Source organism: Hetaerina americana, unplaced genomic scaffold (genome assembly GCF_022747635.1).
Source record: "Hetaerina americana unplaced genomic scaffold, ioHetAmer1.1.p SCAF_4, whole genome shotgun sequence".
Taxonomy (NCBI): domain Eukaryota; kingdom Metazoa; phylum Arthropoda; class Insecta; order Odonata; family Calopterygidae; genus Hetaerina; species Hetaerina americana.
This window is the reverse complement of record NW_027286985.1, coordinates 93,339,832-93,366,376: the sequence shown is the minus strand read 5'-3', so window position 1 is coordinate 93,366,376 and position 26,545 is coordinate 93,339,832. Positions and strand designations below refer to the sequence as shown.

Here is a 26,545-nt window from a genome sequence, read left to right as displayed (position 1 = left end):
GCTAAATGAAGATGAAATTCACATGTCATCTATGGCTTTTTCAATTTTAAAATTAATTCCATTCGTTTGGTTTTTAGTTACAATAAGTTTCTGCTTCTCCATTGCTCATACCAATTTTACAAAATTAAGTCCTTTTAATAAGTTTGAATCAATTCATTTTCACGTCATAAACGGTTTATGCAAGTCTAGTGTCCCAATTATTTTCATATTCATTATAATTTGAATGTCCCATTGAATAAATCCAGAATTACCTAGGTTACATTAAAGGTACTCAGTTTGATTCAATTTGAAATTACTATAATTAGACTCATAATATTTTTCGATAATGGAATATCAAACTTATTGTGGAATTTAAACAAATACATTTTTAGCTTTTGCAAAAGAAGTGCCATTATAATATCACCTCTTGTCATTTAGATACCACTTTGTGCCTGGTGAAAGCAATGGCTTACATAATGGGCCTTACCAAAAATTGATAGTGGAAAATTAATTAAACTGTTGCACAGATTACTTTGGAGAGCTAATGAGTTGTTTTTGCACGTTTACCCACTTAAATGCTAAATTTCATGGCACTACTAATTACGTTAGGGACTAGTAGGCTAAGTGTCATTTGCAATCAGTTGGTAAGGATTGAATTAAGGATATGTATTTTTGTTCCCAATTACTATTATTAAATCCACCCTTATGTGGTAGGCTTTCAGTTGAAAAGTAACACACAATTTCAGTGTTTACGAAGGGCATGAAACAGTCTACTTCTTTTCTCACTTCAACTCATACTTTTTGTCCACTTGATGTCACTCAAGATCCCTTTTCTCCCCCCCACCTGCTTACTCAAAATTCTGTCCTATGTTCAAGTCTTCCACATCTCACTCCCTCTCTCAGTCAGTATCTCCTAAATCCTTTCAATTTTTTTTTCATATACTCCTTCCATTCTCATGGCAAGTTATAAAAGACTGGGTTTTAAGATTATCTCTCATTCACTATCCTAGTCTTCACTCTCCTCATCCTTGTACTAATTTTCTTGAACTCTTTCCTCATTGTTTCAGTCTTGGGAGTGTGGAAAGAACCTCAAAAATATTTAACGGCTCACAAAGAAGTGAATTCCACAACCATAGCTATAACATTCATTTAAATTTATCAAGGATAAAACCTTCTGTCAAGAAACATATTTAGCTATCAAAACAAAGTCTATATTAGTTGTTGAATTGAATGATTTATGGAAAATCAAAGACTTAAATTTATACATAAAAAATTACTTTCTTTAGTTACGCTTTTACCCAACTCTTGTATTTTATTCCAGAGAATACAACTAAAAGAAACTATAAATTCTATTTAAATTTAGCATCTTCCCAAGTGTCATTATGCTCCATCAATTCAGTGAAGTGGAGAAGAGCTTGAAATCTTCGATTTAATGGTGGGGCTCTTTAATTGTACAAGAATTCCTCAGCTGGCTTAGAGTGTTGTGACTACCATGTCAAACTGGAGGCAACTATCTCATATGTACTTTATAATAATAACCTTTGATGAGCCTCTGGATTTCCATCCATGAATCTTAAGACTTGGTTCCATATAGAATTTCAGCCTTCTGGTCTGAGAGCTTATTGCTGATACTAGTTTCATAGAAAATCATGGCTATTAATTGATATTCTTGAAGAGGAATCACTTATGTGTAACTTTCACGAGACCAGCACTATGGTATCCATTTTGGAAATTGACATAAATTATCTAAAAAATTGATTTAACGTAAGAATTAAGTTACTGAGTAGTTTGGTACCATGCTTGATCCTGATGTAAGATACCTACAGGAGATATTGACTTTTGTTTTTTCAAATTCTTAGCTTAGCTGTAACCCACAACTCCCCCCGCCATAATCAGCCATTCTCTAAAGCAATGCAAGAGTAAGTTTTTATGGAGTTCTGTTTAAACCCCGAGCAAAACTGATGCTATGTAGAAAGTTTTCAAGGATCTTCATGAGATGACCTACTTAAGGCCTATACTCATGTTAATCACAACCATTTTTTCATAAGAAACAGGCTGGCACTCGATCTTTGTTTTACATGCCAAAATATTTCTATCAGGTATACACTGATGAAATACAATAATTGATTTCCTCTTTGATTGCTGCGGTAGGGGTTTAATTACACAATAGGTGACCTACTCAATCAAGAGGAGAGACAATCAGGTGTACCTACCCTCTCACAGAGGCTGCTTGGATGAGAGTGCTAATACGATTGAAATGACAAGTTCTATCAACCCCAATTTACATGAAAACATAAGCATACGTGTGGGAAATAATATTTAAATGACCTCTAAAATATAACAGTAAAAATGTACTAAAAAGTTATCCTGACAATTTCACCTCTTCATTGGGTAAACTTGCAAATTCTGGGTTGGAAAACCCATTAGTTTTTTCATTGCTGCATCGGAGTGAAAGGAGTCGTCATTTAGAACATCAGCTTTAGGACCTATCACCCTCAGGTTTGCTCATACTCTTGAAAACTTCATTAACTATATCCTTAGTCATACGGGTATGCATGACTAAGGTTTATATAAGTCATTAATCACCGATGTGACGGAATCAAATATGAAATGGTGTAGACAGAAGTTCTAATTAGAACGACAAAAACAGGTCAAACTCTACACAACCTTGCACATTTCAAATACCAGAATCATTCACACATAGTGAATTTTTCATGCTTCATGCGATGATTATTCAAACACTTTTTGATGATTAAATGTTTAATGATACTTTGAAATTATATGTATGATCGGTGTATATACCTCTATCTCGATTTATTTCTATGGAAACTAACCAAAATTGTGTTTACTTATATTTGTAAATATGTTTTCTACAAAATAAATGAGTCAAAATGATATTTAGATTGGTTATTCATTCTCCCTACCTTTGGCTGGCTCATTTCATGGTAATACAGGAATATGGTGGCATTATGTTTGGGAAGGTAATCATGGCCATTGATAATTACATTTAAGCGCACAATTATTACAACAGAGAATTGTATACATTTCACCATTATGAGCATCAGCTACTAATCAACTCTCAAAATATTAACAGGTCATACGAATATTTACCTACAGTATCTATTTAATGGGCACATTCCTTGATACCAAAGTTTGTATCAATTTGTAGCCAACCACAGCCGTGCCCAATGCATTGTTTTAGTTATGCTCTTGCATGAATGAAAATTTTAAATGCTTCATAGCAAAGTTCAGCAATTCCATTTAATAGATTGTAAAACTTCAAGTAAATCCAGATCATTGGTTATATAATTATATTCAACATTGCCTACATGTTGATAGTTCCAGAATATTCATTATATACATTCATTTCCTGACAAAATATTCATCCCTGGGCATTTTCCATGCATATCTATGCCTTTTGTAGTGTCTGAACAAACTGTTTCCTCCGAATAACCCCTGTCCACTGCAGAACTCAGCTACTTTCTCCCAGCCATCATTCCTTGTTCCTAAACCCTAGACCTCAACACCATCTCTTCCTTAGCCTACCATCACATTCTGAGCCCCCATCACCATCAAATATTTCCCTGCAGGAATATACCCTATTATATCCTGTAATGGATCTGGCACCCCATCGACATCTTCATTCCCAAGAATGATTCTTGCTCCACATATACACCCCCATATGGGAGTACTGGCAGTGGTTCATGCAGCTGCGGGAAAGAAATATAATACCAAATGGGGGTCCAGAAAGCAGTAAATAATTTCAGCACTGGATGGTTGGCTCACATGGACACCTCAGGTGACAAATGAGGGGGTATTGGGAAATTTAACGAAAATACAATATCGGGTCTAAAAGAAAATGATGCCAGTGCATGATGGCAGGCTCAACGGGATGCGTGCTGATGGGGGAGGGGTGTTGGGCATTTTGACAAGTATTCCTCGGGCCAACCCAAAGTTCAGAATATTTGTCAAAATGCCTAATACATTCCACTTCCGCACTTAAGTTTTTTCACCATTACTGAAGGAAACTGGATAAAATCTTCGATAAAATCATAAAATCAATTCCCTCCCATTGCTCGGGGCTCTAGAGCTTCCCAATAACGTATCATGCACATTAAAATCACTCAGTAAACGTAAGGTTCGAGGTAGTTGGCAGACATGGCCCACCAGATTGAACCTGGTGATCGGTAAACCCTCCAGTAAATAAACTTTACATACTTAATTTTTCTAGGGAATATATGGTTGCAGCCACAGCTTGGAAAGGTATTGAGAATTGCACCCAGGAGGCCTCCCTAACAGCAATCACTACCCCACAACTGGCAAAATATTCGAGCAGTTCTTCAGTTTCGGTGATCGAGCCTGATGAAGTGATCATCTCCTGATCCTGGTTTCTTCCCCTTAGTCCTTGCAAGAGCGACTTCGTCTCCAGCAAGGACTAATCCATATCCTCCACACAGGAGTTCCTGTGTGAAGACTGGGGAAAGGCTTGATTATGCATCCTCAAGAGTTTTTTTTAGCCGGTAATGCAGCTTTCGGTTTTTTGTCGACCAACGAGTGAGCTTAAGTTGACAATTATGAAGCTACGACAGATGCACTTACATGATGAAATTTAAAATTTTGCCTTTCAAAACCACCTTGAAAGCAACTCACGACCGGTTAACCACCAAAGAAATTAGAAAGTATTCATAGTGTTCAAAAGCTTAAGGGAGTGAATGTAATTGTAATGAATAGCTAGCATTCAGCCAATGCTATGTTCGAGAGCCTAATGTTTGTTGGCAGACTGGGGAATGGAAACCTATGTTCATCCATTTAAGTCACTCCACAGACCAATTGCAGAAACAGCATTTTAATCTTAACCAGACAACCAGGAGGTATCAGTAATCTAATTTGAGTTTACACTCAAACAATGCCATCAACTCCTATTTTTACTCTTTTTAGTATTTATCAAATAGTCTGAATGAACATTTCAGATTCGTCTATGAAGAAATAGTTCGGGAAAACAATCACAAGGTCAGCCATTTCATTTCTACTTATTTTACCCCATCTAGCGTTCACATCAACAGCACCTAGAAGACATCATAGCTTCGAAACACACACAGAGGTTAGATAAATGGGGTTTGGTTTAACCCTAATTATTGATCACATTCCATTGGATTTCAAAGGAATTTATATTTCTCAAATTGCAAGAACACAAAATAAATTCAGAGTATAATAATGATCCTCCAGATACAAATCTATACAGAAAAAGTGCAGAAATGCTAAGATACATCCAGTCTAAAAATATTGGTAATGCTCTACTGTGCTTATGTAGTATTAAAAATACTTTTTTTTTAACTTACCAACATCAAAAATGTAGTAAAATTTCCATGATATCAAAAGAGCATTCATATCGGAGAAGCTACCAAATTATAATTGAGCTTAGCCCTCACAGAAAATATGTACAGCTCCTCTTTAAATCTAAAACTATCAGTCTAAAGATAAAGGAAATTAAACTCCATTCCTGCCAACATAAGATTGAAAATAGATGTGTAAAAAAGGTACAGAAATCTCCAGTATTGTCTAAAAATATAGCAATGATTTTGAACACACAATGGGAACCATTGAGGAGCAAACAAGATGAGCTCTTGAACGACAGATCAGCAACAGGTTAATGTTATAAATCATTTCACTGCATGAGGCAAATGACACCGTTTGTAGTCAGCAGTTTTGGGAAGAAATTGAATAACTCTCAGGGTACTCCAGAATTGGCAGGCACAAAAATTTAACCCTAATTATAAAATAGGTTACACAAACTGAAATAACATGGGCAAACAAAAGATTCACAAACATAGAACAATGAACTTGCATAATGCACTATTCTTTGCCCCATTTGGAAAGTTAAAATGTGTTGCCATTCTATGCCATACTCATTTAAAAACACCTAAGAGTAACATCAATGCATAGAATTCCTAAAATCCACATACAAACAACTAAGTTTTGTTTCAGAATACAGACTAGTTTAATTTTAACTTCATGAAAATAGCGGTCTCATGCAAACTCCCGATACAAAAATAACAAGAAAATATGTTCATGAGCTTTGAACAAATCAAACAAAGGATAATATACATGATGCAATCAGATGATAAACCAATGTAAGCTAACATTGGGTGAGGGACATTGGGGACCTGCCATAACATAACTCTCTACTATGCACCACCCAAGCAGATACACAAGCTTATCACCCTTCTCGCTCCCTACTACAATTCTGCGCAACAGGTTAAAAACGGACACACTAGGATTGGATTTCTTGTAGCTTTTGCAATATGACATTGTATTCAACAGAACTTGGAAATGAAAAAAATTATTCAGATTGTTTGGGCAACAAGATAATGATTACATTTCATTTTTGGATTAAATTTATCTACAAGAATATTAATGAATTCATTTATAATATCTATCCTGCAAAATATTCTACGTATTTTGGAATGATTAATTTTCACACTGCAATTTGATTTTGTTACAAAGGGCACTGCTCTGGTCTGCTGACAATTGCAATCATCATTCTGAGCTTCCCAGCAAAGCCAGTGCTACTCCAAACTGAGTTTACCACTGGCTGTATAACCAAGTGCTCTACACTGAGGAGTTTACAACTAGACTATTGAGAATGACAGCCTCATCCAATCAGCAGTAAGCTTTCAAGGAATCACAAGCCATAAGATGAGCTCCTTTTAACCCATTTTTAGAAGCTCAACAATGATTGAATGGAGCCAACAACCCAAAAACAGCTTCTAATGGTGGCCAAGAACAGTCATGGTTGCCTTACATGTGCCCCAACAATCAAAAAGCAATTAGTCCCCAATGTATTACATAAGTCTTAAAAAAAAAGTAAAATAAAAACAGCATCATGGGTATGGCTTGGATAACTGGTTTATTTTGGTCACTGGAATGATGCCTCAGGTCTGAATGACCTTATGACATTAAAGTCCATTGGTAAAGGAAAAGGGATTGGATATTATCCTGTTGAGAGAAGGCACACAGCAATTCTTCATCACTTACTTAATCCCCATTGGCCAGGGTACACACATCACAAGCCCTGACAAATAATAGGAGTGAGATTCTGTAGAATTGCCATCACTTATTTAAAAAAAATAGGGATTTGCTGAATTAGAGGTCACATACACAGGCGTATATGATATACAAGCCCGAAAGATCAATATGGCACGTTGGAGAACAGATAAGAAACTGATTCCCCATTATGGGTCCTACGGACAGCCTCCGCAAACATCATTGACACATCAATGCACTGTCAAAGAGAAAATATAATTAACATCTATGAATAAAACAAGCAGTCAATTTCCTTATAACATACAGAGCTTACATTTATCTTTGATAGGAAGAGCAATACAGGAAATAGGTAGCAATATTACCCCTAAATAAACACTAGATTCAGTTTGTTTTCAAGCTACAGTGGAACCCTGCTTAACGACAGTCTTGCATAACGAGAAAAATTTTATTTTCAATGATGAGCGACGAGGAAAGGGTGAAGTTCCAGATGGTGCATCTACCTCATTGTGCTTAGCACCTGTTCTGCTAGCAACTTAAGTGTCACTTGGAATCACATATTTTCCTAACTTTTGTTCAGACATACTACCTTGATCAAAAAGTTCCCGGAATAACCACCGTGTGGCGCTCCCATCGTTCCGATTTGAGTTCTGTTTTTTTTGTTAAATTGGTACATCTGTTGTTGATATTCCCTTTAAATCTTAGTGTCATAACTTGACATTTGCAAAAGTTACGGTCGGTTTTCGGTATGTCCATCAGTGCTTCCTGCGATTTTTCCATTACTTCCTCTCGGCTGCTAAAACGCGTTCCCCGTAATGGTTTTTTAACTCGATTGAACAGAAAGAAGTCACAGGGAGCCAAATCAGGTGAATTCGGTGGCTGTTGGATGGTATTTGTTGCATTTTTCGTCAAAAAATTACGAATAATGATAGCACTGTGCGACGGTGCGTTATCATGGTGCAAAATCCACGAGTTTTCTGCCCACATTTCTGGTCTCTTTCGGCGAATTGCTTCACGCAAACGTCTCATAACGCCCAAATAATACTCTTTGTTTACTGTCTGGCCTTCTGGCAAAAATTCATGATGCACTACACCGTTGTAATCCATGAAAACCGTCAGCATTGCCTTCTTTTTTGACTGAAAACGACGTGGTTTTTTTGGTCTCGGCTCATTTGGTGAACGCCATTCACTTGCCTGATGTCTGGATTGCGTGTCGTACTCATAAACCCACGTCTCGTCTCCAGTAATGATCCTTTTGATGAATGTGGGATCGGATTCAGCCTCGCAAATCATGTCTTTTGCGACGTCAACACGGTCTCTTTTTTGCATGAAATTGAGGTCTTTTGGCACCAACTTTGCTGCTACACGACGGAAACCCAAATCATTAACCACAATGTCTTGGGCGGATCCATAGGCAATGTTCAAGTCCTCCGCTATTTCTCTGATGGTTAATTTGCGGTTATTGACCAACATTTCTTTTACTTTATAAATTTTTTCACCGACTTTCGATGTCGATGGTCTGCCACTGCGTTCATCATCTTCGATTGACTCACGACCACTTCTGAACCGCTCGTGCCACTGGTAAACGACCGTTTTTTTTAGAGAATCGTTGCCGAAACACTTTTCCAACATTTCCAACGTCCGTGCGCCACTAAATCCGTTTTTTACGCAAAATTTAATACAAGTTCGTTGTTGCAAATTTAAATCCATTTCTGAAATTGTAAAAAATCGCCAACACACACAGAGATAGATGTACTCTTGGCTACGTAACTTTTGCAAATGTCAAGTTATGACACTAAGATTTAAAGGGAATATCAACAACAGATGTACCAATTTAACAAAAAAAACAGAACTCAAATCGGAACGATGGGAGCGCCACACGGTGGTTATTCCGGGAACTTTTTGATCAAGGTAGTATTACAACTGACTTTTTGTGCAAAGTTTACTCATATTTTGTCCATTACTGAAAAATGTTCCATTAAAAAACCAAAAAAGACAGCCATAAGAGAATAAAATTAACCGTGGAAATGAAAAGTAAAATCATTGAAAAGCAAGAACAAGGTGATTGAAGCTGAGCTTGAATGCACATACGAGGGTCATCCGGAAAGTAGTACCCGTTCGTGCCGCATGAAGTGCTGACGACGCGAGTAGCCGCTGGACGAGGTCAGATAGCTTCAGTGGCTTGTCTGCCTTCTCTGAGCCAAGTTGCATGACGCTAGCATTGCCTGTGTTGTTTCTGTGATTGTTTACAATGTTTAAAAAAATTGAGAACGCCGCCAGTTGTGAAGTGAGGGCAGTGATTAAATTCCTCAATGCAAGAAACGTTCGCCCATGTGATATTCATCGCCAATTAAAGGAGGTGTATGGAGACAATGTAATGGACGAGTCGTCTGTTCGGCGGTGGTGTCGCAACTTCAACATGGGGAGGGGGAACACACACGACGATGAGCGTTCGGGGAGACCGTCTGTCATTACAGACCAACTGGTAAGCTCAGTTGACGAATTCGTGAGGAACGATCGGCGCGTCACAATTGATGACATCTGTGAGCATTTTCCCAATGTTTCTCGAACAATTGTTCATGAAATTGTTAAACACCATCTGCATTATGCAAAAATTTGTGCAAGATGGGTCCCTCGCGTATCTCAATGAGCTGGCGGCGAAGGACTATGCAGCAGGAATACAGAAACTTGTCACACGTTATGACAAATGCCTTAATTTGCTTGGAGATTATGTTGAGAAGTAGTTTAAAGTATCCTCTTTCAAATAAAATTTTTTATGTTTGTTAATATTTACTTTTGTCTTTTTATTTCACGAACGGGTACTACTTTCCGGATGACCCTCGTACAATCGGTTGACTTCAATGATTTCCACTATCATCAAGAATAAGGATAAAATTAAGCACATAGATGCTTCAAATAGTGTGGCAAGAATATCTTTACAATACTGATATATTCTCAATGATGCTGAAAGGTTACTTCCCATATGGATGAATGAAAAATTAATTGCAATGTGACACTATTAACAAGAATACCATTTGTGAGAAGACAGAAGTGATTTCCGGTGATCTCATTAAGATGCAAGGATCATTAATGGCTAAAAAGTATTTAAGGGAAGCCATGGGAGGTTCAAGAAATTTAGGACAAGATCCGGCATTGTAGGGCAGAGCGAACCAGAGTGCTCCTACTCATAAGGCAGCAGAGAAGTTAATTGATGACTTCAAAAAATTCGAGGATTAACGGCCACAACAGGTTTTTAATTATGACGAGCTGGATCTTTTTTTTTTTGGAACAAAATTTTGAAGCATCAACAAAAACTAATGTGTCTGGACAACTTTCCAGGACAAATGAATTAAGAATGTATCATATATAATAAACTAATTATTTAATTTTTGTTTTCTACCATTCAAATTCACATTCCAGGTTGGTTCACTCTACAATAGAAGAATAGACAAAGATGATTCACGATCCTTAACAATGTGTAAATAATATTCTTTGAGCAAGCCTTGTACATAATGCTATTAGTCAGTATGGCATGGAATGCAGTATCATATTTTACAAAAATTTATACGGGAAAAATTGTCTTGCTTAACAGGTGCTTAGCTTTTTTAAGTAAGGGTCCAGAATGAATTACGCTCATTAAGCAAGGTTCCAAGGTAAAAATTCTGTCATTTGTTTGTCTAAGATGTTTTAGTTAGTTAATTTTACATCCTACAATGAAAGAAAAATTATTAAAATATATCCGCAGCATTAAAGAAGAGAATTAATAACCAAGCAATCTAGAGAAAACCTGTATCATGAATAAAAAAGACAAAAAATAGGAAACAGTACTCTTGAATTGACCTTACTATCTACAACTAGCCCTAATCTTGCTTTTACCCTTTTTTCTTAAAAGTTAAATAAATTTCCATCCATACTGGCAGTCTCTACCAGTTGCTTAGCTATGGTATGAATCAGCTACCACCCTAAATATTCACAAGAAGGTCTCTCTCTTCATGTGCCAAGAATTACAGTTACTTTCAAAACCATGTTTTTATAAACTACATTTCCCAGCCTACTGTCATTTTTCAGGTTAGAATTTACGAAAGTCTTTGGAAAGGAAAGAAAATGATCAAAGCATTCTGATATTAACAGATAACAAGAAATGGAATTGCTAACTTAAAGAATTAACAGCAATATCGATGTTTATTCGTGGTAGAATCCCACAAATTCATCATCACTGCTGCTAAATCACTTCCACAGCTAGTATCTAGTTCTGCACTTTCCTCACACACAATGTCTCTTCACTTCCATCCAGTGCATTTCTAAAAAGGCATTATGAAAGCCCTACTTTCTGCCAGGATTCTTTTAACTGATCAAAGACTAGAAATCAATGGCCATTTCTTTCTTCCTATTGGTGTTCCATCATGAGTTTGGTGACATAACCTATCTTATGCATTCAAAGGGCAGTTTTAGTGATATTGTAGCACTGGTATGTGAGCACAGACTATTTCTCTTCATGAATCACTCACACAATGACATTGCCCCAGGAAAATCTGGCAATAGAAATACCTACTGCTTACTTTCTCTCTTAAATTAAAATCATTTATGTAATAAACTTCCCTGATTAAAGATAAACCCCGTTCTTCCTGTGATTAATCATTCAGTTCTTAACATATTTCTCGATCTTTGGGCATTTAAGAGCACATGAATGTGAAGTTTTAACTCTGGCCTTACTCCAAAGTTCATCAGGAAAGAGACAATGCCTTAACAGAGAGGCAACATCCCTGGGGGTTTCTATATGAATAACTTTCAAGGAAATATTAAAGACTCAGGCTTAACACTGGATCAAAACAGTGAAATTGTCAAAACCTGTAAGGATGGCAACTATTTTCCATGCCTGATGCAGGACAAAATACTGAAATATTTTCTCAGGTGAAACTACATGCATATTATAGGTCAAGTTATAGACATATACCCTAGGCCCATAAGATTTTGGAGCAAAAAGGTGCCTCTTGAAGGCAGGGAAATACAGTACATAAAGACATGCTTTTGAAATTCAAAATACCCCATGTGTGATGCCTAAATGAATTTCATTGAGTGTAAACTAAAAAAGAAAAATAACTTCAATGATGATGCTTTGTTATTCACAATATTTGTTGTTTGTACATGGTCCATATTTTCAAGAATATCTACGATACTTGATCAAATCTACTCCCATACCACTCCCACTTGTTCTAAACTAATTTTGCATTATCCTTCAATGATTTACCAAATTCATATCGCACACCTTGAACCCAAAAATTATCATAAATCACTAAAATGCTACTTATCACCCATCAGGTATAAACATGCTAAAACAGTTGAATAATTGTTTTTACCATGCAAAACACTACCTAACCTTCATGAAAAACTAATCATTCAAAACACCAACCACCCTGATGCACCCAAACCCATCCACTCTTTACTGGCAATTACCCTCAATTAAAGAGATTCCCAACAAGAACTCCAGATGAGGTTCCTTAAAAGATAGGTTTGTTACCAATAAACACTTTCAGTAGGTGTTTCAGTTGCCTTCATCTGTAGGATGCCGAGGGGCGAGAGCTCGTATCCCCAAAACCATAAAGTTACAGGAGCCAGCATTTTGGTATTTTCCCTCATAGCATAGACATTAACATATAACTAATTAATTATGAAAAATAGTTATATAAATTTGATGGATTATCCCAATAAAAATACCTTGAAGAAGTTATAATACTTTGTTTGGAGTGTTTGACTTTTTTAGGCATCTAGAGTAATGTTACCATTTTATGTGAAATCTAAATACATTTGTTGTCGCAATTGTAAAACTGGTTATGGAAAACAACTGCCTTCTTAGCAACTTTTAGGAAACCTTAACTCTTTGACTGAAATGGTACCTGACAAAGAGTTAAGTTCTAACTATTTCGAAGAAGGCAGTTGCTCCCATTGCCAGTTTTCAAGACCTGCAAGGCCATCATGAATTAGATCAACAATAATAAAAACTATATTATCTATTTAAAAGATTGGAAATATATATAGGGGAATATAAAAAAATATGAGAAATGGTGATTAAATATAAACAAACTATGAAGTTCCGAAACACGTTCGATGGTCCTTTCAATTTGGCAGATTTTATAACGAAATGTATGGTGCCATTTATGAATAAGTTGGATGAACAAGCAGTTCTTGAGCACAAACTGGGAGGAATGGGGGTTTCACTCCCTAAACCTGCCCTTACAAAGCAATATCCTGTCAATCCTACCTCAGACTACCATCAACAACCCATTCTTTAAATGAATACATCTTAATACCAAGCATCTCCCTTACCTGGATTCTAGGGCAGTCTTTCATGTGCTGCTCTTGAGGAATTGTGTTAGTTACAACAACAGCCTCAAAGCAAGCATTATTGATACGAGAGATAGCAGGTCCTGAGAATATTCCATGGGTCAAAATAGCATAAACTTTTGTGGCTCCAGCTTCTAACAGCCTGTTGATGAAAAATACAAGTATGACTCAAAGAAAGAATCTAAAAGGAAAGCATTATTACACAGGGTCAACCACTGTTATGAATGAGCATTACAATGATTACAAAAATTATTACTTTTCAGCTGCATGGCAGATTGTACCACAAGTATCCGCCATATCATCAACAAGGATAGCAATCCTGTCTTTCACATCACCAACTAGCACCATCGCTGCTACTTCATTAGCTTTCTTCCTCTCTTTGTGTATGAGGGCAAACTCGACATTTAATCGATCAGCAATTGATGTGACCCTGTAATGAAAGAGTACATTTTAAAGAGTACAATTGTGCCACTATGAAAAGAAACAGCACAACATCAACACCATCAAAATTAAAATTACAGTGAATTGACCCAAATCCAGTTTTTACTTTAATTTACATAATGAGCTCTGTAGATTTTTCAGCATAACATGCATCAAATTTCTAACTGAGCTCTCATGATCACTTATCCTCCTAAAAAGGGGTTTTAATAGAGAAGTTGTTTCCATCCCACACAACATACCGAAGATTTATTATTTTTTTAATCAATTGACATTATACCATTGGTCTAACAGACAATCTTAATCATTGTAATTGCCTATTCATATTCTTATAACTAACTTTTAACAGCTTAAGTGACCAAAGAGAAAATTCACCAACTTGCATAACTAATCATTTAGGGCCATATTGTTACATTTGCCATCCTCCTAAAGCTAGCAAATATTGGGAATTGTTATCATAGTCTATGGTTTAAGGTAGCTTATGGATGGATACAAATTTAACACCCTAAAATTCCTTAGCCTCGCCTGGCAAGACAACCCTACACCCCAGACTGCATTGAACCCTTCAAAAGCTCCCAAATTAATATCTATCATTTTGCTTCAATGACTTCCCGCTTCCCACCACAATACAAAAGCCATACCCCATTTCAAATTTTCGCTGAGTTTTTCCTACCTCCTCCGTCAAAGTCCCTGTCTTCAACTCTTTCCTCTTTGAGAAAGCTTCCTTGACTAATGCAATCCTTCTCCTGATTACTACTAGTTAGACCAACTTGGTCCAAAACACTTCCAAAATATGCAAACTATAACCTCTGTTTGATTTACATCAATACTACCTTGATCAAAAATTTCCCGGAATTTATTCAGAAAATTAAAAATACAAGTTTATTCATCTAAATCTATATTGTCCCCTTCAAAGTAATCCCCATCGACTGCAACACACTTATGCCAGCGCTTGATCCAATCCTCGAAACATTTTTTATATTCGGTTTTCGGTATGTCCATCAGTGCTTCCTGCGATTTTTCCATTACTTCCTCTCGGCTGCTAAAACGCGTTCCCCGTAATGGTTTTTTAACTCGATTGAACAGAAAGAAGTCACAGGGAGCCAAATCAGGTGAATTCGGTGGCTGTTGGATGGTATTTTTGTTGCATTTTTCGTCAAAAAATTACGAATAATGATAGCACTGTGCGACGGTGCGTTATCATGGTGCAAAATCCACGAGTTTTCTGCCCACATTTCTGGTCTCTTTCGGCGAATTGCTTCACGCAAACGTCTCATAACGCCCAAATAATACTCTTTGTTTACTGTCTGGCCTTCTGGCAAAAATTCATGATGCACTACACCGTTGTAATCCATGAAAACCGTCAGCATTGCTTTCTTTTTTGACTGAAAACGACGTGGTTTTTTTGGTCTCGGCTCATTTGGTGAACGCCATTCACTTGCCTGATGTCTGGATTGCGTGTCGTACTCATAAACCCACGTCTCGTCTCCAGTAATGATCCTTTTGATGAATGTGGGATCGGATTCAGCCTCGCAAATCATGTCTTTTGCGACGTCAACACGGTCTCTTTTTTGCATGAAATTGAGGTCTTTTGGCACCAACTTTGCTGCTACACGACGGAAACCCAAATCATTAACCACAATGTCTTGGGCGGATCCATAGGCAATGTTCAAGTCCTCCGCTATTTCTCTGATGGTTAATTTGCGGTTATTGACCAACATTTCTTTTACTTTATCAATTTTTTCACCGACTTTCTGCCACTGCGTTCATCATCTTCGATTGACTCACGACCACTTCTGAACCGCTCGTGCCACTGGTAAACGACCGTTTTTTTAGAGAATCGTTGCCGAAACACTTTTCCAACATTTCCAACGTCCGTGCGCCACTAAATCCGTTTTTTACGCAAAATTTAATACAAGTTCGTTGTTGCAAATTTAAATCCATTTCTGCAATTGTAAAAAATCGCCAACACACACAGAGATAGATGTACTCTTGGCTACGTAACTTTTGCAAATGTCAAGTTATGACACTAAGATTTAAAGGGAATATCAACAACAGATGTACCAATTTAACAAAAAAAACAACTCAAATCAGAACGATGGGAGCGCCACACGGTGGTTATTCCGGGAACCTTTTGATCAAGGTAGTATTTGTCCCTTACCTATCACACATTTTCTAATGCGCTTAGCAATGATTGTAACACTAATCATGTATCCCGTGTATTCCTCCCCATTGTTACTTGTTGACATGTGGCCCTTAATAATGACTAAGTTCGTTGGTTTAGCATTTACATCTACTAATAACATTCTATTCTATCACATGCTCTATGTTTACTATGCTATTCAATTATTCACATGCTCTCTTTTCTCTTTGTTTGATATTTGTGTCACTTCTTGCTGGCTCTCATCCCATCTGCTGTACGAGGGTGGTTAAATAAGTACCCGTGTTCGACGACAAAGGCCGTTCCTGAGGAAAATTTATTTTATCATTGTGTGCTGCCATCTATCAAACGACAGTGAAAAAAATTTCAGACTGATTTAAAGATTTATTTGGATTTGGCAGCCATTAGAGTAACACGTGTTTCGTGATTTTCGCTAAAATGGAAAAAGAGCAGTATCATTCAGTAATTCGCTTTTTGTTTTTGGATGGGAAGAAATTCAAGGAGATAAAAGCAAAGTTGGATGCTGTTTATGGGGACACTGCCATCTATGACCACAGTTAGATATTAGTTCAATGAATTTAAATGTGGGTGAACATCTATTTTTGATGAGGGGCGACCAGGACGCCCGGCAGACGTGGTTTCCAAGGAAATCATTCAAGAAGTCCACGCCATGATTCTCGCTGATCGACGAACGAAAGTGCGTTAAGTAGCAGAGGCCGTGGGTGTGTCGACCGGAATGGCAATTAATATTTCACATGATAAGCGGGCGATGAAAACATTGTCAGCCCGATGGGTACTGCGATTGCTCACGGTGGACAACAAGCTGATCCGGAGTTGTCACTGCCAAACTGCATTAACTACGTTATGAATTGCTGCCGCACCCCCCGTATTCACCTGATCTGGCTCCCTGAGACTTTTTCTTATTCCCTAACATAAAGAAATGGCTTGCAGAAAAAAATTTAGCTCAAACGAGGAAGTTATCGCTGAGACAGAGGCATATTTTGGAGAGTTCGACAAATCCTTTTTTTGGAGAGGTTCAAAAAGTGCCCGGAACGTTGGGAGAAGTGTATCTTTCTAAAATAACACTGTTGAAAAAAAAAAGTTTTTTAAAAATGGTTACTTCATTTCTAACGCGGGTACTTATTGAACCGCCCTCTTATGTTACTCCATCGCTTCCTGATATCCTTCCATCTGACCTCAAACAGCCCTAAAATATCTACATTTCATTTTCACAACTCTTTCTTTATATTCTCTACATAACCAGCCCTCAACATCCCCCAACATTCCATGCCCAATTTTAACTGGTTCAGTCTTCAACTGTCTTCTTTGCTGCTGTCAATTTCGCTTGGCAAGGATTTTGTGCATTGATAACCACACACAAGATTTGCTTCTCATGCTGCTTGATGCAAACCTGGGGGCCAAGTCTTGTAGATGCCAGGACTCTCAAAGTCTACACCAACATTGTTTTCGGGGATAAATAATCAAGGTGTTCCCTTCCTCAATCATGCTTAAAATGTGACATCATCACTTAATTTCCACCCCATTGGGGCCAGATGCCTTAGCAGCCACCTCACTGAGGAACAGACACGGCATGGAGTTCCTTTTTGTTGGGCTGCTATCCTTCGACCTATCTGGCATGGGTTATCTGAACTGGAGTAATCATCATTGCTCCTTTCAGTACAGCTCCATGGGTCATCAGAACACACAAGCCCTTTCACCACATCAAGGTTGTACTCCATGGTGAGGGAAATGTACAATAAAGAATATCAAGATGAAAATGACTTTTTAAAATAATTATAGAAACAAATAAACAGGAAAAATTAGAAAAAAATCTCCTAGATGTCCAGGGAGTCCTCATATGATATCATTAAACACACAAAGGGCAGAATTTGGATTTCCTTAAGACCAAAAAATCTGAGGCAAACCCAACATCATCCTCCAACTTTTTAGGCGTCACCACATAGCCCCTTGATACCAATTCTAAGCCCCTCCACCCATGATCAGCATATCCCTAGCAAGAAACCCATTCCCTCTTCATTAAGACAGCTTAAAAACAAGAACAACAAAACAATTTACCTTCACTTTGTAAACCGCACTACAGTGAACTGGGTGAAATTTACTGTATTTAAGTCATAAAACATTTTAACCCACAATGTAAATAATATGCACAAGCCAAGAGTGGTGACTCTAGCAGGAACCCATTTATGGAATTAATACTTCTTTGTTTTAAATATTTTAGAAGCAGCATGGCATTGGGCATGTCTGTGATGCAGTGAAAGTTTGCAGCATCGGTCACAAGAATGTATGAAGCACATCCCACATCACCCCAGGCAATGCCTGACCACACAGCTGATAATCATCTGCATAACTACTCATACTTTTCGCAGTAATTTCCATGTAAGCAACCTTTGGTTATTAATAATCCCAAATGACAATTTTTAGGGCAGCAGTATACTAAATAAACAAGCATTAATCAAGCAGAATCCCATTAATTCAATAGGTATTTTTGTGCCATCAGCTAAAATCACCAAATTAATTCATTGAAAACACCAAAGCAGTACATCTTATCATTCTCCACAATTATCATAGATACTGCATTCATTTAGATTTTTAAAATGGCATCCTATACGGCAAACGGGGATTAACCTCTAACATCATCACACAATGTCAAGCATAAGACATTTCTTAGGTGTAGATTCATCTTATTCCAAAATAGGATAACGGAATGTCAAAATATTACACCTGAAAGAGCATTAACAATAATTCTTAGTTAAATTTTTGTTTGAATAATCTTTAATAAAAGTTAAGTGTCTCAGAAAAGCAAATCAGCAAGCATTGTAATGGATTGAACTAATGAGTCCTCCACACTTCTATAAATGGAGCACATGAGTCTTCTTTGAACATTTTATAAGCTCTTCACCAAGGAAAAAATGGATAATTCAATTAAATCATTACATCCAAGCATGAACAATGTACGGCACAAACAAAAACTGTCTAATATCAAAACAACATAAAAATGACATAGGAACCTTTTTGCCCCTCCGGCATCTGGAGAGACTATTATCGAATTGCGCCATTCCGGAATGTTCTCCCTAATCCACTTAAGCACAGCCGGCTCAGCATAGAGATTATCCACTGGGATGTCGAAGAAGCCTTGAATCTGCGAGGCATGCAGGTCCATGGTGATGATATGGTCTGCTCCGGCGACCGACAGCATGTTGGCCACTAACTTCGCTGAGATGGGCGCCCGGCTCTAGGGAGGCCGCCACCGGGATGTCGACCGAGGGCCGGGAGAGGATGATGGGATCGGGGGGGAGATGATTGGAAGAGGGGAAAAAGGGAGGGAAGGAGATGCAGAAGGAGAGATGAGGGGTTGGGGCATGGATGGAGGGGACAGGAAGAACAGAAGATGGTCTATTTGCAAATGGCAAGAGATGCCTAGGAGCATAATGGGAGGATGACCTCTGCTTTTTTTCTTTTAAGGGGGACACGCAACTCAAAAATGCAAATTACATTTGCAATACAAGAAGACAGTTAAGTTACAGGTCTTGGTATGTTAATATCCCTTTCTAGAAGGGCAATAAATACTCCATGAAAATTCCCATCAAAGCTAAATGATACCGTGTTCTTGACCACATTACAATTAACAAAGGTATCAAGAAATTAACTGTGCAAAAGGGGTGCAAATTATGAACCATAAAGAACCATATTTTTTATATCTAATAGGTGACTAGAGAAAACTATCTTATAGATATCATGCAACATGAGATAAAATAATATGCGGGAATTACACTGATACCAAAAGAATATCACCAATACAAAACATTGAAAGGCACTCTTATATGAAATGAGTAAATATTAAATTTTACACTTAAGACTAGTAATGAAAATCTCATGCCACTACAAACAAACACCCAAACACTTAGTGCAAATATACATGTTAGGTGATAACTAAGCCGTCTTTTCACAAACATATACATCTAATGAATAGAAGCATGAAGGGAGAAGTTGAAAAAGCAGGTGAGCGGATTAGTTTTCACTTTAAAATTATGAAAGTCATGTTGCAGAGAACATCCTCAGCATTATGCAGGCTGGAGAAATGGATTCATTCTACAATGATAAATATCTATTTCCATAAACCTTGGCTCCAACACAGTATAATACTTTATTAATGGAGAATAAGCAAAATTTTAAAATATAAAATAAGAAAGCTTTAAAAAAATGTCCAGCGAAAATCCTTACCTATGACAACTTAATAGTTATCCATTATTGAAATAGAAAGAAAGACTCGTACTTTTCCACAGATTTCTAGAAAAGTACGAGTCTTTCTTTCTATTTCAATAATGGATATCAATTACTTCCACGAAGTGAAGCCTGAAACAATAGAACTTAATAGTTGTTACATGCTCCAACTCTCGAATAATTGTTATATTATCATCATTACTCTTTACTCATGAAATCTGTCTTAACATACGAGCTGCCACATCAGTCCACTAAACTCACAATATAACAATCATGTTTCATCAAGAAATGGACCATGGACAATTTCTATTATCCACTGACCTCCACACGAACTCTTTTCACCCCAAGTTTGCATGTATTTTACATCAAATTCAGGCTTAGTATGTCTGCTGGGACTGGAGTGAGTAAAATTTGCCAGTTGATGTCTGATGAATACCATGAAATCAAAATATTTTGCCAACAGACATACCATGACCAGCCACACCTCACTTTTTCTAGATTTTGAGTTACGTTAGATTCAAGAATAAATCACAACAGTCACCAAACTTGTGTTAAGAAGAGAGGAATGTCCAAAATGCAAAAGATTTAAAACAGGTCTCCCCACAATTCTTAACAGAGTTAACATTAGGAGCACACATTATACATTTAACCATGGTCACCTAAATAGAAATCTCATGATATCAAATCCAGTATCTTAAAAAGTAATGATAGCAAAAAAATTAAATTTCACTTTGCATGCCAAATTTAAAAACAAAATGCAAGGTGATGCCCAATTTAACAACATACGGCGAGGAAATCTTGGCTAAATTACAAATTCCCATGAACGCCATTCACCAAAGAAGTTTGTAGCAGTGACATACACAATACTCCTTTTGCTATCACTGATGAACTCAAAGAGGTACAAAAAATGCATCTATATGCAGGGCATCCATCCTATGTCTATTCACTCTTCCTGGAGTATCTGGTTTCACAAAGATATGGTTCATCTCATCAGAATGAAAATAACCAATTACTCAAAGATCACTCAAAAACAGCTAGTCATAAAAATTACCTAAATCTATACTTCTCTTACCTATAATAGGATTGAAAAATAATAAATGTAAGAAAAAATTGAGGTTAGAAATAATTACAAACTTCTCTCAACGCAAGAAAATAATATGGAATTGCCTTATGCCTAATAAAAAATGATTTTTCATTGAAATCTTAACATCCATACCCCAGGCTCTGCAAAGAGCCATTTAGCCCTAGAATTTTAGTTCTTAGTACTTTGTACAGAAAACTGGTAAAGTTCCGTCATAAAATATCAACTTAAAAGAGTCTCCTTCTCTTTACCATTCATCAACCTTGTTCAAATTATTGTCGTAGTTTTACATTATCACAAAATACCTATGATGGGGAAGTACATTAAAATATTAGAAATGGTAGTGCTTACAAATGAAATGAAATTATGATCTAAAATTACATTCTTAAAAGCGAGTAGTTATCTAATGATAAAATTCCTGTCATTGAACAATCTGTAATCAGCATCTCATGGAGCAAGCTACATCTTTAACCATTTGTAATGAAAAATAATACATCATCATCTATTACTCCCTCTCCCCCCACCCAACCCAACCTGACCTATTATGGGCCTCCGCTAAACTGTGACAAAAACATTACCTCACCTTGAGTTAACAAAATCTGATTTTGGGTCAAAGCAGAAATGAAAGTTGAACCCTTAGGAGAAAAGCTATTAAGGTCTTAAAAAAAGAGAGAGATCTTGATATTAAAATTCAGCAATACATACTTCTATATTGTTAAGACAGCATCTCACTTGCATAAGTTATAAATAAATTTCACACAAAAATCATCAATACACAATGTGACCAAAAACTCAGGGTTAATTACTTTTTAGGAATAGCACTGAGGAAATGCATACACAAAATTAAGCATTATTGATCGCACAATTTTAAGGATGCAATGGCAGAAGGAAAATGCCAAGCCATATCATTAAAACTGTATTGTACTTGTACAACCATAACATTAAATTAGTCTTGCAAATTAGGATAAACATTGACAAGCTATTGAAAACAGAACTATTTACTTTATAGGGACATGAAATTAAATTTGAGGAAACCAGCTCCTCTGACGTTAAAACCAGCTGCTGAAAAATTATCCACTCAATATTCCTTCACATATCATGACTAATTTTTTCATCAAGGCAATGTATTCGTTTTGGAGCAATGAAATCATCAATAATATGAGGAGCGTGGTAAGAGGGAGAGGTTACAATGTTGATGAATTCCACAGGTACAATGTCCCATTCACCAATTCTTTTTCTCCAAGGCATTAATACTGGGGACAGCATCAAATAGCATCACAATGAGAGACTAATGAATTTTCGGGGTAAAACATATTGACATTAAGGCATTATTCATTTAAGTATAGCTAAAAAGCTACCACAAAGCTTCCATCCACCACTATGCAAAAACAATGGCTCAGGAGCTTCATTCAACTGGTTCACTGGCAAATAATCAGCAGAAAACAAAAATAAAAGATTAAACAAGGGAAAACTCATTGAGCCACATTCGGGAACCACATCCAAAGATTTAAGCAAGCATTCCAGATACCACTGTCCTAGAGGTGGGTTGGGAAGTCACTCTGTAATTATTAAATGTACGAAAAGGGCCAAGACAGATTCTGACCTATTGAGAAGCCTTGGAGCTAGTCTAAGAGTGGCTTTCTGTGACACACAGACCACCTGGAGCAGTCACTACACAAAACACAAATAGTGCTATGCACACAAATTTTTAATTAACAGTAATGAAGGACTACTGAGCAGCACGAACTGACTTAGCATAGCCTCCTTCAAAGTCTACAATTAAAGGCTAAATTTTTTTATATCAGAAAAAATGAACGTAAGTTCCTTAAATGGCTATTTCACCTAAACCCAATCATAATTCAACTGACACAAAAATTATCTCAGAAACATATTCATTAGAAACTATATGTTTCCCTACAAATGAGAATTTGCAACCAAAATAAAAGTGGATCCTATCAAATTTGAACACCAATTTTAAATTAAAATTAAAAGAGGAGCAGCAGCATCACAGGCTTGTATTGAGATTATTGCACCAAGTGAGATGTTTACACATAAAAAAATTATTTTACATAAGATGTTTACACAAAAAAATTTGATATGCACCACTTTTACTCATACTACTTTTCTTTACTCATACTTATTTACTTAATACATACTTCTTCCTTCCCTTACTTTCAAAATAAATATTTGAAATTTAACTGTTCTTGCATAGTGTTACTGTGACCATTCCCGGAAACCCAAAATTGATCCCGATTTCTTTTACGCACCAAGGAGCTTGCGAGTGGAAACCAATGTGATGGTGAGGTATTGATTAAAAATACACGCTTAGAAAAGCCTGAATGCAATATGATGCTAATATAACGACTACCTTATCAATTAAAGAAACTCCCAAAAAAAGCAATATCCCATCCCAATTGATTTGAGTAGAACCGAAGGAGGGACGTCAAAAGAAATACTGAAGGATGGGTTGCACATTATGTGGGACCGGTGACAGTGCAGCTTAAAAAAAAGGAGAGACAAGTTGCTCCATGATCTTCCTACAATTACTGGTTGTCACATGTTTCCCCCTCTCAGCATTTGGTTGAAAGTTAAGAAAAGGAAGAACATATGTGACTAAACATGGTTATTTTTTGACTTTCCATGAGTCAATGGGATCTCAGGACACCTAGAATCGAGATGAGTCACTGTTGGCTCCTCATCATGGCTCACAATATTCAAACTCGGGATTTAAACAATATCCATATCCAAGATAGGATTCAACCTTGTGGCCTGAAGGTGAACAGGCAGGAAAAACACCAATTGTTTCTGGCTCAACTTTGTGGAAGTTCATGTTCATTAAATGAAGAACATAACATTATTTTTCCAATCTTCTTCAAGAACAGTGGAAAATACATTGTGTTCTTCATTTAATGAGGAATAATACCTACCAACTACACTTACATTTTAATTAAAGGCTATTATGGAAAAACATTCATTTCAAAATTTTCAAATACAATGGGGTATGGCATGTTAGAAGTTTAACTCCACTAGACCCAAACAGAGAAGTTGGATGCTGGCCACATAAATAGAGCTTTAAATTTCAGACTGTAATATCATTAATTATTACAATGGGCTGAATATAATGTAACTGGTCTTATCTTTATACAGTAACCTCAGGATTATTGATGTGCAGCACCTCAATTCTTTTATGCCATGACCATCTTTTCAACTTATTTTGAAAATTATAATATTTTTTGATTACTTTTGCTTCACCATCTGCTAGCAAATGGATAACATTGAGAATTTATGATTCGTCACTAAAATTTGAACTAAATATTTTAAGTATGGATAACAAAGCTGGCTAATTTCTATTTAAATCTCTCCACAGGAAAGATCCCAAATGTATTTAAAATAAAAGATCTTTATGCACAAGCTGAAATTTGAATGCAAGGAGTGTGATCAGGAAGAAAGATGATGCAAAATGTAACTACTAATGCAACAGTGCTCCTGCTTAAAGTGCATTAAAAGGTTAAATCTGAAATTCAAGTATCAAGGAGGATGAGAGCCATCAATAAGAATTACATTAAGCAAAAGTATCCATTAAAATATAAACTAGTTCCTATCACCTCAAGCATAATCACCGCTGAAATAATGAAAGACTATATACAAGGAAGGAAGACTCCAGAAATTACATTTTCATAAGGATAGCAAATTAGATTCTGTTAAAAGGCGACTTTTACATTTTAAAAGCAAATAGAAAGCCCAAATACTATACATAAAGGAGATATGATTTTATCGCTGATGGTAATACACAGATTTTAAATTGTTTCTTTTATAACTTCTGTAAGTCTCTTAAATGACAATTATACACAAATGTACTCCATAACCTGGGCATTCCATAAAAAGGAATGATTGCAGGAGGAATTATTTTTTCTCGATGATATGCTTTACTGCTTTGATCGAACAACGCTTCTTAGATAGGAAATCACATATCTCAAACTGGTGCAACATTCAACTTAAAACCACAGCAATCAAACCAAAGGTTTGTATTTCAAGAGAGGGCGGAGCACAGGACACACCTCATCGAAGATTCTAAGACAGATACTTCAGGCGTGATTTGGTGGAAGTCGAACATAATGAATAACGATCGTAGCACTTTTCCACATGATTAACAAGTGGAAAAGTGCTACCATCAGTTATTCATTCCAAGATAGCAAGTGAACTCCTAACATCATTAATGGTTCTCAGATGATCCTTAGCATCAGAGTCTCTCTTGGCAACAACAGGTTCACGAGCAATGCTGCTGGCATCTTCAAATCAGGAATGATGATATCTCGATTTTTTGGCAGCCTCATGAAGGGAGGGAGCTGGGAGCTCTAGGATGGCCTGATTGGTCAAAGCCAGGCATCAATCCTGAATAACTGCTTCCAGCTGTTTCCAAGCTAGAGCCAACCTAGGGTTCCCAGCTCCTATAGTAGAGCATCTCACTTGTAACACGGCCAAAAAAATCAATGCATTGTCACTTATGACTTGAAGACACCAGCAGCATGCTGGAGAAACTGTTGTTGCCAAGAGACAACCTGATGCAGAGGAATGACTGAACGCAAAAACACTGTGGATACCAAATGCTGCAGATTCTTTTCAAACATCACTGTAAGGAGAAGTTAAAGGGGCACAGTTCCTTTCCCGAATCCAGCAGTGGTTTCCCAGGAGGATTCAGTACCTAAAAGCCACACAGGAACTATGTGAAGTGAAAGAATACGCAGACGATACAAAATAATGAAAGGGAGGGGAGAGAGCATTCATTTTCTACCAGAGGTTTGTGCACAATGAAAATTTTTATTTGCCCACATTTTCAATTATCAGTTTTAACTTTGGCATAGCTTGCTGTGGTTGTTGTGGCCAATATTTACACCATGAAATGCCCCTGGACACAGCAGGAAAATATAGCACATAGTATATGTGTTTATTTGAATATGAATCCCGTTCTAAGAGGATGCACATACGACCACTGCAGAAAAACTTTGGTTTCCTTGAACACCCATCCATCAATTTGCTACGGTATTGACCAAAGTGGAATACAAGTAATTAATGCAAGATGTGCAGGATTACATTTAACCAGAACCAGTGTAAGTTTATTGGAATTCCTTCATATTGAAACTCTCACCTTTTCATTTCAATGTGCAATTAGGATAAATGCAATTACAACCATTGATGTGCATCAAAGCTTCTTCAAAAACAGGTTATCTAGTAACCCCAAATTACATAAGGGAAAATATTGA

The 26,545-nt window shown here is 36.8% G+C and overlaps 1 protein-coding gene across 3 annotated transcripts in view; it reads right to left on the bottom strand.

The window, feature by feature from the left end:
* Positions 1 to 5,128: 5,128 nt before the first annotated feature.
* The window catches only part of Prps (phosphoribosyl pyrophosphate synthetase), a 33,751-nt gene continuing 12,334 nt past the window's right edge, over positions 5,129 to 26,545 (bottom strand). For all 3 annotated transcript variants that reach the window (XM_071590014.1, XM_071590015.1, XM_071590016.1), the window contains 4 exons: positions 18,991 to 19,214; positions 13,619 to 13,792; positions 13,345 to 13,504; positions 5,129 to 7,261 (listed from right to left, as the gene is read on the bottom strand). In XM_071590014.1, coding sequence (XP_071446115.1) covers positions 7,169 to 7,261; positions 13,345 to 13,504; positions 13,619 to 13,792; positions 18,991 to 19,214 — 651 coding nt within the window. In that variant the 3' untranslated portion in view covers positions 5,129 to 7,168. The remainder of the gene's footprint in view (positions 7,262 to 13,344; positions 13,505 to 13,618; positions 13,793 to 18,990; positions 19,215 to 26,545) is intronic.